Source organism: Onychomys torridus, chromosome 1 (genome assembly GCF_903995425.1).
Source record: "Onychomys torridus chromosome 1, mOncTor1.1, whole genome shotgun sequence".
Lineage (NCBI taxonomy): Eukaryota > Metazoa > Chordata > Mammalia > Rodentia > Cricetidae > Onychomys > Onychomys torridus.
The window spans coordinates 117,435,823-117,450,713 of record NC_050443.1 but is presented as its reverse complement, the minus strand read 5'-3'; the positions used below and the strand labels follow the sequence as shown (position 1 = coordinate 117,450,713).

Here is a 14,891-nt window from a genome sequence, read left to right as displayed (position 1 = left end):
CTACAAAGTGAGTCCCAGGCCAACTAGGGCAACATAGTGAGAACCTGTCAAGAAGGAAAGAAAGAAAAGGAAGGGAGGGAGGGAGGAGGGGGAATACACTAGTGCTCGGGGCACTCATCCCTGGTCTATGTTAACCCTCAACCATCCTCGCATCTTGACTGGGAGGCGGAAGGAGCTGGCGTGGTGCTGCGGGGTTCTGCATGGGGCTAAGCTCTGCCCTGCCCTGGCTGTCACAGTTCTCATGCCACACCCTCCAGGGACTCGGTTATGCTCGTCACGCTCTGTGATGCCCTGGCTCGAGGCCTGATCATCAGCTGGATTCCCATCCAGACACCCGAAAAATCGAAAAGGAACATGCGCCCTAACTTCGTTCATGTTCCACTGGAGTCGTCGGCCTCACCTGAGATCAGAGCGGCACTGGAGGTACTCCACCTGGCAGTCCAGGGACGGGCCATCAGGTGGGCCGTGGGCAAACTTGATGCCCGGGCATGGAGAGCCATGGGGAAGGCCAGAGGGAGAAGGGCTCAAGGACCACTCTTAGATCTTCCTCGTGATGAAGACACCCTTGTTTTAGGTCTGTGAGTTCGCACTGAACCTCACTAATGGGAACTCGCCAGAGGATGTTGTCCCCACCAGTGTGCGGCAGCATCTCATCTCCACCTGGGTCAAGTCCAAGCAGCTACTGCAGCAGCAGATTGGGCAGCGACTGGGCACTGATGAACAGGTGGGTGCTGAGGGCACCCTGGGGGGTTAGGACGCACAGACTGCCTTTCCCTGGCGTTCTCATTATGGTCTTAAATGTGGCCACCATTGCTGGAAAGGGGGTGTTTCCACCTAGTAAAGTCTGAGGTTGTTCTCTACAGTTACCAAAATGGCCGCTTTTGAGAGCTGAGGCAAAAAGTCTCCACCAGGTCTGAGCTCTGGACCTCTGGGGTGCTGCCCGATCTCACTGCCACCCATTGACAGAGTCATTGCTTTGACAGGGCACCAGTCCACCCCCAGCACAAGACCTACCAGAACAGGGTCTGGGAAGGAGACAGGAATAGTATGAACTCAAGAACCCCCATCATGACCCTGACCCTGCTGCAGCAAGTCCATCACTGTGCAGAGCTAGAGGGAGGGAGCAGGGGAGGGCCCAGGCAGGAATATTTATACTGGGCCAGACAGAAGGGGTTAATGGGACATTCCCATACCAATAACCTCCAGGGATCAGCAGCCTTCTCCCTCTAGAAAGCCCTCCTTAGAGGGCAGACAATACTGTCTTCAAGGCTCAGGAATATACAGACTTCATTCCTCGTTGCCTCAGAAGATGGTGTAGGTAGTGTTGATTCTTACCAAAATAGCCTAAGATATCAACACTCCACATTCTGTGGTCTGGCTGTCTCCTGACACTAATGCTGCACATTAGTTATCTCAAAAATGGTTCAGATAGCCACAGCTTTCCTCCCCTGTCTCCTGGGCGGCTGGACACTTAGCCCTTCTCTCCCTCCAGAGTACCAATGAGGACATCAATGCCATCACCAGAGTCCTTGTTGCCCTTGAGATGTACTCGTGCAATGGACTGGGCCTCATGGACTTCACTCTTCCCCCGCTAGCCCAGGTTAGTTTCCCCAGGTATCCCAAGAGGTGAGTCAACAGCCCCCATCCAGGAGAGATGAGGAAGCTGAAGCCTAGGGTCCTGCCCGAGGCAGTCAGAACTCAAACCCACATCCACACTACAGCTCCCTCTGCCTCCCACAACTCTCTTCCCTCAAAGCACACATGCCTGGCTTTTGCATGGAATAGTACTTTATACCAGTGTGAGGAAGATGCTTCTCTGGGTGGCCTTCCTGGGTCCTACTTCACCCCAAGACCTCAGCACAGGCAGAGGCATAGAAGAGGACAAGCATGCTATGTGTGACAAGTTTGGTGCTGCAGCCAGGCATCACAGGTTGGTGGTCTGTCTAGAACTGCGTATGTGTAGAAATCCATGACTACAAACATCGCAGGATGGATGAAACTCAGCAAGCTGGCAGCATGGTCATTGTTGAGGGCCACAGACTCTACATTAGTCATTGTCACTAATGTGATGTCCTTCTCCCCTTCTTCACGTGCTGGAAGGTGATGAAAATGGCTTCTGAGTGCAACTGGTCAGAACCCCTGGTGGAGCTGCAGACCCTGACCCGCCTCACCCACTTTGCCTATGTTGCCCACGACCATGAGATCACTATGGCATGTTCTCATAATGCCACACAGATGGGCCTCAAGCACCTGAGGTTGTTTGACAGGTAAGTGACCTCCACGATGGTGTCCTAGAGGCATACAGTAACATAAGCAGAGTGAGGAGCGTGTGCCCCATGCCACAGAGCAGGGCCCGGAGATGCAGCCCTGCAGTGCAAGGGATAGCTGGCAGGAATCGGACTGCCACGACCCTTCATCTGCTGGCTGTGTGTGCTACAGGACAGCACAGTGACCAGCCCACAAAGCTGGGTATTAATGGGGACACAGAAGACACATGGGTCTGTTAGGAGGCCTGTGCAACAGCTATCTGTGTGTGATAGATAGATAGGAGCTGATGGTTCTCTTAGGTGAGGCAGTTATGATAAAATACCACAGCTGAGGAGGCCTAAGAAATGGGGATTTGTGGTTCATGGCATAGAAGCTGGATTGTTCAAGTTCAGGGCATGGCAGTTGGTGTCTGGTGAATAATGTCACTGCCTAGTTCAAAGATGGCCACTTCACAGGTGGAAGAGGAAAGACACACTTCCATCTTCCTTTGCAGAGCAGGAGTCCATCCTGAGGCTCCAACCCCTACACTTCACTGCCTTCATCTTCCAACAGCCCTTCCACTAACGCCGTCACCCAGGGAATCAGATGTCAGCATGTGACTTTAGGGAACGTATGTGGTTCTCAGATCAACCATGTTCCAATCCTGATGCAGACAGCTTTGTCCAAGTGATCTGGGGACAAACAAATGCATCAAATATAATCTCAGTGCCCCTGGACGGGCCATCACCTGGCTTGTTGGATGGGAGTCAGCTCCTTTGTCAGGTCTCCCATGGCAACTGCTGGAGATAGCCAGTCACCAGCTGCATTAGTCACTTTTCTCATTGCCGTGAACGGATGAGAAGCAGTCCACGGGAGGAAAGAGTTATTCTGGTTCACGGTTTCCAGGTACAGTCCATTACGAAGGGAAGGCATGGCAGCAAGCTGCTGGAAGGCAGCTAAAGTGTGCGGCTGGGATCCCTCACCGTGTGTTTTATTTGGCAGAACAGGAAGCAGGGAGCAGACAGGGAGTAAGGCCAGGCCACAAAGGGCCTGTCCTCAATGACTGGCTTCCTCTAGTGAGGAAATGCAGCCCCTTATAGATCCCACAACAGTGCCTCCAGCTAGAAACAAGTGTTCAACCACATGAGTGAGTGAGGGACATTTCTCGTTCTACCTACAACACCAGTGAAGCACCAGAACACGCCCCTCTTCCTTCAGGGTTTCTACAATGTTGCACTATGTTGATCCATGGTCAGAAAACTTAGTCTTTCCTTCTCCTTGAATATGCGGCTGTTGTAAAAGGCAATATTGTAACAAATGGCCATGCAGCCAATATTTTCCTCAGGGCTTTTCTTTTTGGCTTCTTTCCTGAGTTCAATTATCCTGAAAGATAAAGTCACGGCCCAGAGCTATGAAAGGTGCTTCCTTTGCCCAATGGCCAGTTTGGTCAATGGTTACCAAACCCATAGAGTTCTTCCCCATGCCCATGTCTCCAGTCTTGGGCTGTGTCTACCAGCCTTGCTTTATGAGCCCTTGATGCGCTCCTGGTGTGTTGGCAGTATTTATGGGGCATGTAACATACGCCTCCTAGTTGGTCGGACCCTTATGAAAACAAGGCCAAGCATGTGTCTTGTTCACAGTGACAGCTCCAAGGCTATGTTCATACAACTGCTGAGAGTCTGAGAGTCAGAGAGTCTGCAGAGCCCCATGACCTGCAATGTCTGTAAGAGAAGCATTCACATGTCCACACCCTCCTGCACATGCAGGGGCAAGGACATAGCATTAGTATTGAGGAGTAGGGTGCTGTTCCTATGACAAACCTGCTCATGTGGTTCAGGGCCTTTAGAACTGGTTTGTAGGAGGAATGTGGAAGAGTTCATAGCTGTGGGACTGAGAATGCCTAGAAATGCTATAAGCAGAACTTAATGGACCATTTGGTCAGAGTGTAGAACAGCAGACCCCTGAGAGGGATGGACAGAGGAGCACCAGCTCATGAGGTTTTCTAGATGAAGAAGGGCTCTGCTGGGGACCTGGCCACATTCCTGTCCTATTCCAGCAGGGAATCTGGCTGCTTTCCCCGTGTCCTGATCATTTTAGTAAGGCTGAATTCAAAAGTAATGGAAAGTCCGTGATAGCACAATGGCCAAGCTGTGGCATGGGCACTGATCTTAGCCAGATCTACAGTGAGAAGGAGCAACAAGGTAAGAAAAGTGTGCAGTTTGGTGAGGAAAGGACAGGCGGGCGGCAGGTTCCGAACTTGTAGGTATTGTGGTCTGAGCAAAGCAGATGTGTTCTTAATGAGATTGGTGCCATTGGAGAGAAACCTGAAGTTCTGCACTGAGATCGCAGAAAAGGTGTCTCTAGAAATGCAAATTCATTTGAAAAGAGGAAAAAAAAAATGACACACAAAGTTTTCTCTGCTCAAAAACAACTGCCTAGGGAAGTCTTTTTCCCAGGTTCAGCCAGGGTGCAGAGACCATCACAGCTATGGTAGAAGGGGACCTAACTACATCTCAGGCTAACATCAGAACTCGGCGATGTCCACATGATGCTGGTTTTGTAGGCAGGCAAAATGCAAGAGTGAGAGACTTACAGAGGCTTATGTCCAAGTTCTGGAAAGCCATGAGGGCCAGACAATGTGTGACAGACTTGTGTCTCTTGAAGGGAGATGCTGAGAAGCCATCCCATGGAATGTGAAAGTGTTGCTTATGTTGCAGTAGGGCCCCTAGGCTGTTGGAGATGCCAGGACCACAGGAACCCACTGAGGAATGCTGTAGCACAGAGTGGAGCTAGCCTGACAGAGGAACTACATGTATTGCAGGCGCAGAATTGGAGGTTTGGGTTCCTTGGCGCTGCTGAGCCCATGTGATTCATTATGATGGTAATTCCAGATGCTGAGTGTGAGCTGCAGGGTTTGGCGGTGCTCTGTGGAGTCTGTCTTTCTCTGACTGTGTTTCTTTGGGAATGTTTGCTCTGTGTCATTGTCTATCAGAAGTTTGTAACTTTTAGATTGTATTTTTAGGGACTCATAAGTGAGAGATTGCCGGAGTCTCAGAAGAGATTTGGGGCTTTTGAAGCATTGATCTGGTTAAAACTATAAGGACTTTGAAAGTTAGAATGGCTTTATTTTCCATCATGAGATGGCCGTGAGACTGGGGGCGGGGGCAGGGGCGGGGGCCCAGTGATGTGTGAACACAAGGGGAATAGGAGATAGCTTTATTCTGAGCCGAATGTGAGTGGCCATGGCCTGGAAACAGGGCTCCAGGTCAAATCGCTCTGAATGATATGTTCTTCCTTGAAAGCACTTGCACTGTGTTAGTCATGGAACAAAAGCAAATCCTAAATCTATGTATTGACTGAACACACTGGTGGGGACATCAGGAAAGCAGGTTACAGCAAAGCAAGGAACTCTGCTCTCTGAAGACATTCTTCACGTTTGGGTTGGCAGAATCCAGTGTCTTTTATATTAATACATTTCAAAGGTTTCCCTATAGTTAGGAGCATGTTAAGTCAAGTACTGAGATGGCAAATGAATGGCTATTAAGAGGACTAAGGATAGCCCAGGATGATTTTGACTTTGGATCTGCAGCATTCCAAGTCTCTACAAGCATGATGTTCTAACCAGTCAGTCCTATAGAATTTTTAACATTTCCCCCCCTTGGAACTTTAGTTCACAGGTAGGATATTATGGCTTAAAGTGATGTGTTTGGGTGTCTAAGTTGATAATAGGTAGGTTTGTCGTGGTTAATTTATTTCAATTGCCAGCTTGATTGCATTAAGACGCACCTAAGGCATCAATGAGGCAGACCCCCGGGGGTGTCCTTGAGGGTATTCTCAAACAGGTTTAACAGGAGAAGACTCATTTTGAATGTGGGTAGCATCACTCCATGGGCTGGGGACATAGACGGAATTTCAAAGGGGGTCAGAGAGGGGCAGGGAGGAAGCCAGTGGTGCACCAGTATTCATCTCTCTCAGTTTTCTGGTTGTGGGTCAGATCCGTGTGGCCAGCTGCCTCCTGCTCCTGGCTTCCCCTCTATTGCACGGATTATACACATAGTGATAAACTGAGTCACCAACTCTGAGGCATCAGTATCACATTAAAGGAAGAAAGAAAAGTGCCTCCCCTTGGGGTCATTTAACCAAGAGTGAATCCAGATTTGAGTTATCTGCTTCATGCTCCCTGTGTCTTCTGCCCTCTGTCTGTCTGTGTCTGAATCTGAGCCTGCCTGAAGACTGTGTCTGTCCCCGGTATCCATCTGCTCGGTCTGGCTTCCCTCTATCTTTACTGAACAGCACAGAGAGCCCCACCTGGGAAAGGAATGGGATGCTTCACAGAAATCTTTAACAGAGTCTTACAAGGGGTCAGGTGTTACTTGAATGTTAAAAGGTCTTTTAATAAAAATCCGGAGCCAGATATTGGGGTAAATACTGAAAGATCAGAGAAAGCAAAGGAACAAGCCACCTCCTCAGCCTGAAAAGCCTCTAACTGAAAGGGAGGCTTCTGCCGAAAAGCCTTTACTTCCTGTCTCCTCACACCTTATATACCTTCCTCTGTCCAGCCATCACTTCCTCAGATTAAAGGCGTGTGTGCTTCCCAGGACTGGGATTAAAGGTGGGTGCCACCACTGCCTGGCTGTTTTCTCTCCTAGAATGAATCAATCTCATGTAGTCCAGGGTGGCTTTGAACTCATAGAGATCCAGATGGATCTCTGCCTCCCCAGTGCTAGGGAGGTATGTGCCACCAATGCCTGGCCTCTATGTTTAATCTAGTGACTTGTTCTATTCACTGATCTTCAGGCAAATTTTTTTGTTTTGTTTTTGTTTTTTGTTTTTGTTTATCCGGAGCTGAGGACCGAACCCAGGGCTAGGCAACTGCACTACCATTGAGCTAAATCCCCAACCCCATTCAGGCAAATTGTATTAGGGTACACAATATATCACCACAATCAGGTCTCTGGTTCCAACTGGCCCAGACAACAAAAATAGTTGTTTATCAATTAATATCCACAAATGGTGGCTTTCAACCTTTATCATAGGTTTTAGGGAGTGGCTCTCAACCTCTGTATTTGCTACTTTCAACAAATGATACACATGCATTGTTTGGGTCAGGGACATGGAAGAGTACATAGCTGAAGAATACAGTTATGCATTGACTTAGGTTGGAAAAAGACTTCATGGAAAATCCAAGGCAGGTAAGGTTGATTGTTCTCTTAAAGGCAGGTTAAAAAAAAAAAAAGCTTGAGTACACAGTGGGGCAGCAATCTTAAGTGACCTCACAGTGGTTAAGGTTGCCTGTGAGATCCAGCAAAAGTTCCAGTCTCTTAGAATGGAGGAGATAAGTTCACAAGATTGCGTCGCCACACACTATGATGGACTATATTCCCTCAGCTGTAAACCAAAATAAGCCCTTCCCTCCTTAACTTGTTCTTATCAGCAATTTGGTTATAGCCACAAGAAAAGCGACTAATACAGTGTCTTCCGGTGCCCTGGCCTTAGCAGGCAGGACCTTTACCATTGAACCATCTCACCCACACTGATCTGGATCTTCCTTAGATCCAGTAGTGAGTTGGAAGGAGAGGTTGGAGGGCAGAGTAGCTAGAGTCCACTTACCATAGGCTCTTCGGGGACAAGGCCCCAAGACAGGGGCCAGGAACATGAGGTGACTACAGATTAGAAGTCACACCCTGAGGAGTCGGGCAAGAGCTGGCAGAGGTGGTCATATTCAACCCAGTGCAAGATCCATGTCTATCACTCAAACGTTATCCTTAGAAGAAATAAACAAATTGGGCATCACTGCAGAAAGGGTCGCTGTGCGCTGTTTGTGGTACTGTGCATAGCCACTACCTGCTTGGGCACAAGAAGAGAGCTGTGCACAGCACCAGGCCAGACTAGCATACTCTTCCGTCTGTGATCCTGAATCAAATCCAATTTATAAAGGAAACCCCTGTAATAAAGCAAAGGTGCCCATGCACACAAACAGCAGTAGGAAACCTAGAGGCTGCAATGTTCCTCCCTGGGCCCTCTGAAGATCTTTTGCAGACCGATGTTGCCCCCTCCTGGTGATTTCTGTCATTGCACCCTACTGGCTGCAAGGGTCAAATTTTTCAACTGCCACTCCCCGGGGCCAGTGTTACATCCTTCCTTACACCGGCCTACCACCTATGAAGAGGGGTTAATTACCACCCAGCCTCCATTTACCTCCAGACCACAAATTCCCATCGTACAGCAGGTGCTGGCAGGCGAAGGGTCAGATGCACCTTCCTCCACTGGCTCCTTGGAACATATTTGGCTGTTTGCTCCAGCAGGTGCCTGTCTTCTAGAGCCCCAGGACCCAAAGGAAATGTTCCCAGAACAAGCATATCACTCACAGAATAAAATCTGTGCTGCTGCCGGGCGGTGGTGGCTCACACCTGTAACCCCAGCACTCGGGAGGCAGAGGCAGGTGGATCTCTGTGAGTTCGAGGCCAGCCTGGGCTACAGAGCTAGTCCAGGACAAACTCCAAAGCTACAGAGAAAGCTTATCTTGAAACCGCCCCACACACACACACACAAAAATCTGTGCTGCTGAGCTGAGCAGCTGGAACATGCCCTCCCCCTCCCACCTCACCCCACCCCATCCCACCCCACCCCACCCCACCCCACCCCCGGCTCTGCATGTGCCCAGACCACAGTTGCACCAGGTTTGGGAACCAGGAGAGTGTCTGGGGAGCTACGGTGCTGCAGGCCGATGTGCCCCTCTGAGTGAAGAGGGCAGCGTGCCTGGGACAAAACTTTTTGCCCAGAAAACAGAGCCTAGCTGAAGACAGAACCCAACAGATAGTTCTACTGGCCCATGGATGGATGGGACCCGACCCCAAACAAGTGGCTAAAAGCCAGTAAGGAGTCTGTCTCATGGTTCTGAAGGGTTCACTGGACTCTGACAATTAGTTCTGGTTTGGGGTCTCTCATAAGGATACTAGAGAGCCCATCAGTCAGGCACCCACAGAGCTGGTTCCCACATCCCCGGAAGTTCTGTGTGGGTGGGCGTCTCCGGGAACTGCCATGGGCCTTGCTGTGTAGTATCTCTGTGAATGCAAGCACTGGGAGTCCATCCCTCAATGAATGTCCAAGATGCCCAGGCCAGATGTTGGCATCTTAGTTCACTGGCAAAGAAGGCCTCAAAAGGTGGAATTACTTGCCCTGTATCATCTGTCAGTTGGGCAGGTCCCTAAGGCACAGGGTGGGGTGGTAATACACCTCCATCTTGGGAAGCACTGCAGGGGCATGGGTGAAAGGGCAGCATTCGCAGTGAGTGGAGCCCAGCATGCACCACTCCCCACCTCTCCCCTCAACTGTTCTGTGCCCTCTCCAGGACTGATGCCAAGCTGGCAGCAGAAATGCTGTGTACTGTGTCCTGCATCCAGGGCCGTAGCATCATGGAAAACCTCAAGGGTAGGAAGCAGCTACGCCTAGCAGCCGCCAAGGCCTTTATAGAGAGTGCCAGGTATGCAACTGCGGATGCACTGGCTGTGTGTGTGTGTGTTGGGGGGCAGAAACTGGTGTAGTGCCACAGCGATGGTGAGGGAGCATCCCTGAGTCCCAGGGAAGGAACTGGGTGGTACCAGTAAGCCTCCAGCTGCATCCCGCCATGCAGCCAAGCTCACAGACTCCAGGGCAACTGGCGGTAGTACTGGAAGAAGCCCAGTGGAGCTGTGAGCTAAGTTGTAGCATGAATCTTAGATGGTCTTATTAATAAAATCAAACCTGGAGCCAGGTATTGGAGTGAACGCTGGAAGATCAGAGAAGCAGAACAAGCCACAGCTACCTGTTCCTCAGCTGATCCTGTTTCCTTAGACTGGAAGCCTTTCAGTCCTCATCCAGAATGAATCTTAGCTGAACTGTTGCTCAAAAGCCTAAAAGCTTAACCAGGCTCTAGTTCCTGGTCCTCACGCCTTAAATACCTTTCTGCTTTCTGCCATCAGTTCCTGGGATTAAAGGCATGAGTCACCATGCCTAGCTGTTTCCAGTGTGGTCTTAAACTCACAGAGAACCAGGCAGATCTCTGCCTCTGGAATGCTAGGATTAAAGGCATGTGTGCCACTATTTTCTAGCCTCTATATCTAGTGGCTGTTCTGTTCTCTGACCCCAGATAAATTTATTAGGGTGCACAATATTTTGGGGGACACAATACCACCACACTAAGTGGATGCTGAGGCTGTCTGGAGGGTCCCTAAGCATTAAAGGGCCTACGTAGCAAGGGGCAGGTAGACACAGCAAGGGCCAGGCTATAAGTGCTGGTCATTACCCTGGGATATGAGCAGCACCTGGCCCAAACAATTTGCCAAGGAGGAGGTATGGCAGACTTACCCTTCCATGGTACCTGCCATACAGTAACAAAGCTGTACCCCCCTGATTGCACTCCTTCCTTACAAAGTCCAGAAACTTCTGGATTGGATGTACCCGGGGAAAGGTGTAGCTGAGCAGCCTGAGCAGCCTACATAACTTTGGATGAGGTATGTCATTTCAGGTTTGGGGGCCTGGCAAACAACAGTTCCCTGGTGATGATGGCTGCCCGGCACTACTGGAACACATGGCTCCCACTTCTGTCCTCACCAAGCAACAGGAAAAAGGCCAAGGGATCCCTCCAGCGAATCATTAACATCATCAACAAGACAGAGACCAAGAAGCAGGTGCCAGAGGGATACAGGCTAGGGTCCTAGGAGGCCTTACCCTCAGGCCTGGCCAGACTCACAGAAAAAGACAGCCTCACAGGGCTCCTATAGAGTTTGACTGCCTTGGGGCCTGCCTTGATTAGGATATGGCCCTTGTGGGACACGACTTTCACTGGACACAGCCCTCATGGGACATGGCTTCCATAGGATATGACCCCCAACAAGACATGACCCACATTGGACATGACCCCCACCAGACAGCACCTTTACAACTTCTCCTGCTGGGTAGTGCAGCATTCTCCAGATCCCAGAGAGGTCGGAGGGTCCAACCTCAGTGGTGGCCTCTAACCTCCTGTCTCCCAGTCCAGAATTCTCTCCCATTCCCTCTTCATTTTAAACAACTTTGAAACAGAAGATTTCCCCTATTCTCAGTTAATCTCTCCACTCTCTGGTTTAGAGTTTTGTTTCTTCTTTTTCTGTTGTCTGGAGAATTAAAGGCAGATTGCTGAGTTGAGATCTTTCTTCTGTATTGGCAGTGTTCACAGCTGTTAGCTGGTCTCTGGGCATTGCTTTCACTATGTCCCAATGCTTTTTCCAATTTTTATTCCACTGATGGAACATCATTGAAAACAACTAGATTATGTTGAGGAAGTAGTCTGTGTGCTATATATGTGTGTATAATGTGGACTGTGTGGGATACATGATATGTATGTGTTGTGCTGTGATGTAGTATGTGGATGGTATATGTTGTATGGTATGTAGCGTGTATTGTATGAAGAGTGGATGGCATGGTGGAGTATGTTTGTATGTATGGCATAGTGTTTGATGTATGCATATGGTGTGGTATGTGCTAGGTATAATATGTGTGTGTGTATATGTGTGTGCACGTACATGAGGTATGTTGGTTACAGTTTGGTATATGTGATGTGGTATATGTGTGATATCATGTGTATGATTATGTGTATATGGAATGTGTGTAGTATGGTATATGCACAATGTAGTGTCTTGTGTATAATAGGAGAATGTGTAGAATTATGTGTGTATGGTGTGGAAGGTTTTGGTGTGTATAGTATATGCGTGATATGGTCTATGTGTGGTATGGTGTGTGTATAATATGACACACAGTGTGTTATGCATGTGTGGTATTGTGTGCATGTGGCATGTATGGTGTATGTGCTCAACATTTTGTGACTTGATAGTTCTGAAATTTTGCTATGATTTCTGTCTTTCATTTGTTCATTTTTACGATACTAACGAGAAACAAGATGGAGGAACAATCAGTCCCCTCCAACATGTGCTGTTTCTTTGTTTCACTTAAGGAGACAGAGAAAACACTGCTTCTGCACCAGTGGCCAACAGCTGATTTCCAGGGTGGAGGGACATCACCTGAAGGCCAGTTCCTTCCAGGTTGGTAGCTGTGGACCAGTGAGAAAGAGAGTTCTGGAAACTAGCGTACTCCATGTTTTACATGCTGTGTCGTTACACAAGGCACCACGGTCAGGACTATGCCCACAAGTCCATTTGCTTCTTGCCTGATGTTTTCCCTTAGGAGCCTACAGAAGCCTGCTCTATAGAGAGAGCACCCAGGGTCCTCCATCCTACCAATGTGGAGAACCTTCATAGTCTAGCCCTTGGCTGTGCTGATAAATGAGTCATCTCCTCCTCCTCCCCTCCTCCTCCCCCTCCTCTTCCCCTCCCCCCTCCCCCTCCTCCTCTCCCTCCTTCTCCCCCTCCCCCTCCTCGCCCTCCTCCTCCTCTTTTTGTTTTTTGTTTTTTTCTGTCTAGCCCTGGCTCTCTTGGACCTCTCTCTTTGTAGACCAGACAGTTCTCAAACTCACAGAGATCTGATGCCTCTGCCTCCTAAGTGCTGGGATTAAAGGTGTGCACCACCACCGCCCAGCTTCATGTCATCTTAATTACATTTGCTACCATAAAACATTTGGAGATGCACTCCTCAGCAGAATGATGAAAGGGAAACTCTCTAACCACAGACCAGCAGAACTACGTTTAGTATTGTTTCAAGATTTTGAAAAGGATATATTTTCTTCTCATAATAAGATTCTCTGTCAATGGGCAATGGTGCACGTCTTTACTCCCAGCACTCAGGAGACAGAGGCAAGGCAGATCTTTGAGTTCAAGGCCAGCCTGGTCTACAGAGCAAGTTCCAGGACAGTCAGGGCTACACAGAGAAACCCTGGCTGGAAACAAACAAAATGAAATAAAACAAAACAAAAATCAAGAGCCCAGTGCATATTTGGCAGCTCTTCAGCACTGTGAGATAGAATAGTGGACCCTGCCTTGAGCATGTTAGAGTCTACTCACAGGTAAAATTTATTAAAAATTAACACAAGTGTGGCCTTGTGTAAACAAACATAGCATACTGAAGCCCCAGAGTTTAGAACATTGACAAACATTTCAAGAAAAACAATACAGATAACATAGTCTGCAAAGCAGGCCTGCCTCAGACTCCAGGGGGATGTGGGGACTGGTTGAGGCAGTTTGTTAACTATGGTGTCAGACAGAAGCCGGAAGTCAAACTACTATCACCCAGGAAACCATCGTAAGCTAGGTCAGGAATTCCACGGCTTTAAAATCTTTCATTCTGTTGCTGCAGGGATAGCTCAGCTGTTAAGAACACTTGATGTTCTTCCAGAGGACCCAGGTTCAATCCCCAGTACCCACACAGTGGTTCACAACCATCTGTAACTCCAGGGCATCTGATGTCCTCTTCTGGCCTCCATGGGCACAGTCATACATATGCAAGTGAAAAACCCATACATATAAACAAAACAAAACAAAACACCACCAACAAAACAACCCTCTCATTCTGGGCCAGGTGTCATACACCTTTAATCCCAGCACTTAGGAGGTAGAAGCAGGCAGATTGCCATGAGTTAGAAGCCAGCCTGGTCTCCGTAGTGAGTTCTCAGCCAGCCAAAGCCACATAGTAAAACTTCCAAACAAACAACAACAAAACCACCTTCTACTCCAGATACACAGCATCAGAAGGTGGAATCAGGCAAACAGAAATTCTGTAGAAAGAGGCATATTTTCAAACAGACAAAAAATTTACAACTGATAAGAAAGGCAGAAAACTAAGGAATAATGATGTGGGAAATCCTCATATCCAGTGTGTCAGCTGTGGGAGGTCAAAGACCCATGGACTATCAGTGCTAGTCAGATGGACTATCAGTGCTAGCTCAGGCTCGGCTCTCCCAAGCCTTGCTCCCTTTCCCCAGCATGCACTCTGAGGCTTGGAACTGAGCCTCCATGTAAGGACAGAACAGAAAGGAAGTCCCCTGTCCCTGCTGCTGGATGGCTGGGAGGTTTGGCAAGCAGGGTCTCTGCCCTAAGTCTTTTACCCATTGGTTGGTGAAGCATCGGGTGGACAGGGGTATGTACATGGTACACTTCAATACACTCAACAAGGAACCAAGATGTGGAGTCTGGGCTATGTAGGATTAGGAATGAGCATGCACATAAGCATCCCTTCCGTTCCAGTGCAGCTGGCAGGTTCAGTTAACAAACTCAGATAATAAAGGAACTATGAGGTCTCCAAGTACCCGAGGTTAGCCAGTTTTTCCAGCCCACTTTGGGTTAGGGGAAAGCTAGCAAAGCCACCAACCTCAGCAGTACCTCAGCATGTGGCATGAACGTGGGTGTGTTCAGTCCTCGACCCAGCATCCCTATGCTCCGAACACTCAGCGTGAGAACCATGACAAAAGGAGAAGGAGGACCCTGATGACTGTGGCCAGCAAGACCCACCTTCTCACGCTCAGTGGCAGGGTTGTCCCTGAGGATGTGGGACAAATTTGGTGGCAAGGCCCGCAGCCTTCTCTGAATGTTACTGGGAACATGTAACATACAGAAGGAAGACGAGATTTCCATTTCCTTGTGGCCATGTTGTTTACTTTTAGATTAAAAGAAAAATGGCAGGCTTTTTGAGAAGAGAGAGGTCATGGGGACTCAGAAAAACCTCAGACCATGTGCTAG

General features: G+C 48.9%; 1 protein-coding gene across 1 annotated transcript in view; it reads left to right on the top strand.

Annotated features, from left to right (window-relative positions):
- Positions 1 to 14,891, top strand: part of Cfap46 (cilia and flagella associated protein 46) — an 89,612-nt gene that overhangs the window by 23,519 nt on the left and 51,202 nt on the right. The window contains 7 exon segments of the mRNA XM_036177633.1: positions 258 to 423; positions 575 to 724; positions 1,493 to 1,600; positions 2,101 to 2,267; positions 9,599 to 9,730; positions 10,754 to 10,916; positions 12,218 to 12,305. Coding sequence (XP_036033526.1) covers positions 258 to 423; positions 575 to 724; positions 1,493 to 1,600; positions 2,101 to 2,267; positions 9,599 to 9,730; positions 10,754 to 10,916; positions 12,218 to 12,305 — 974 coding nt within the window.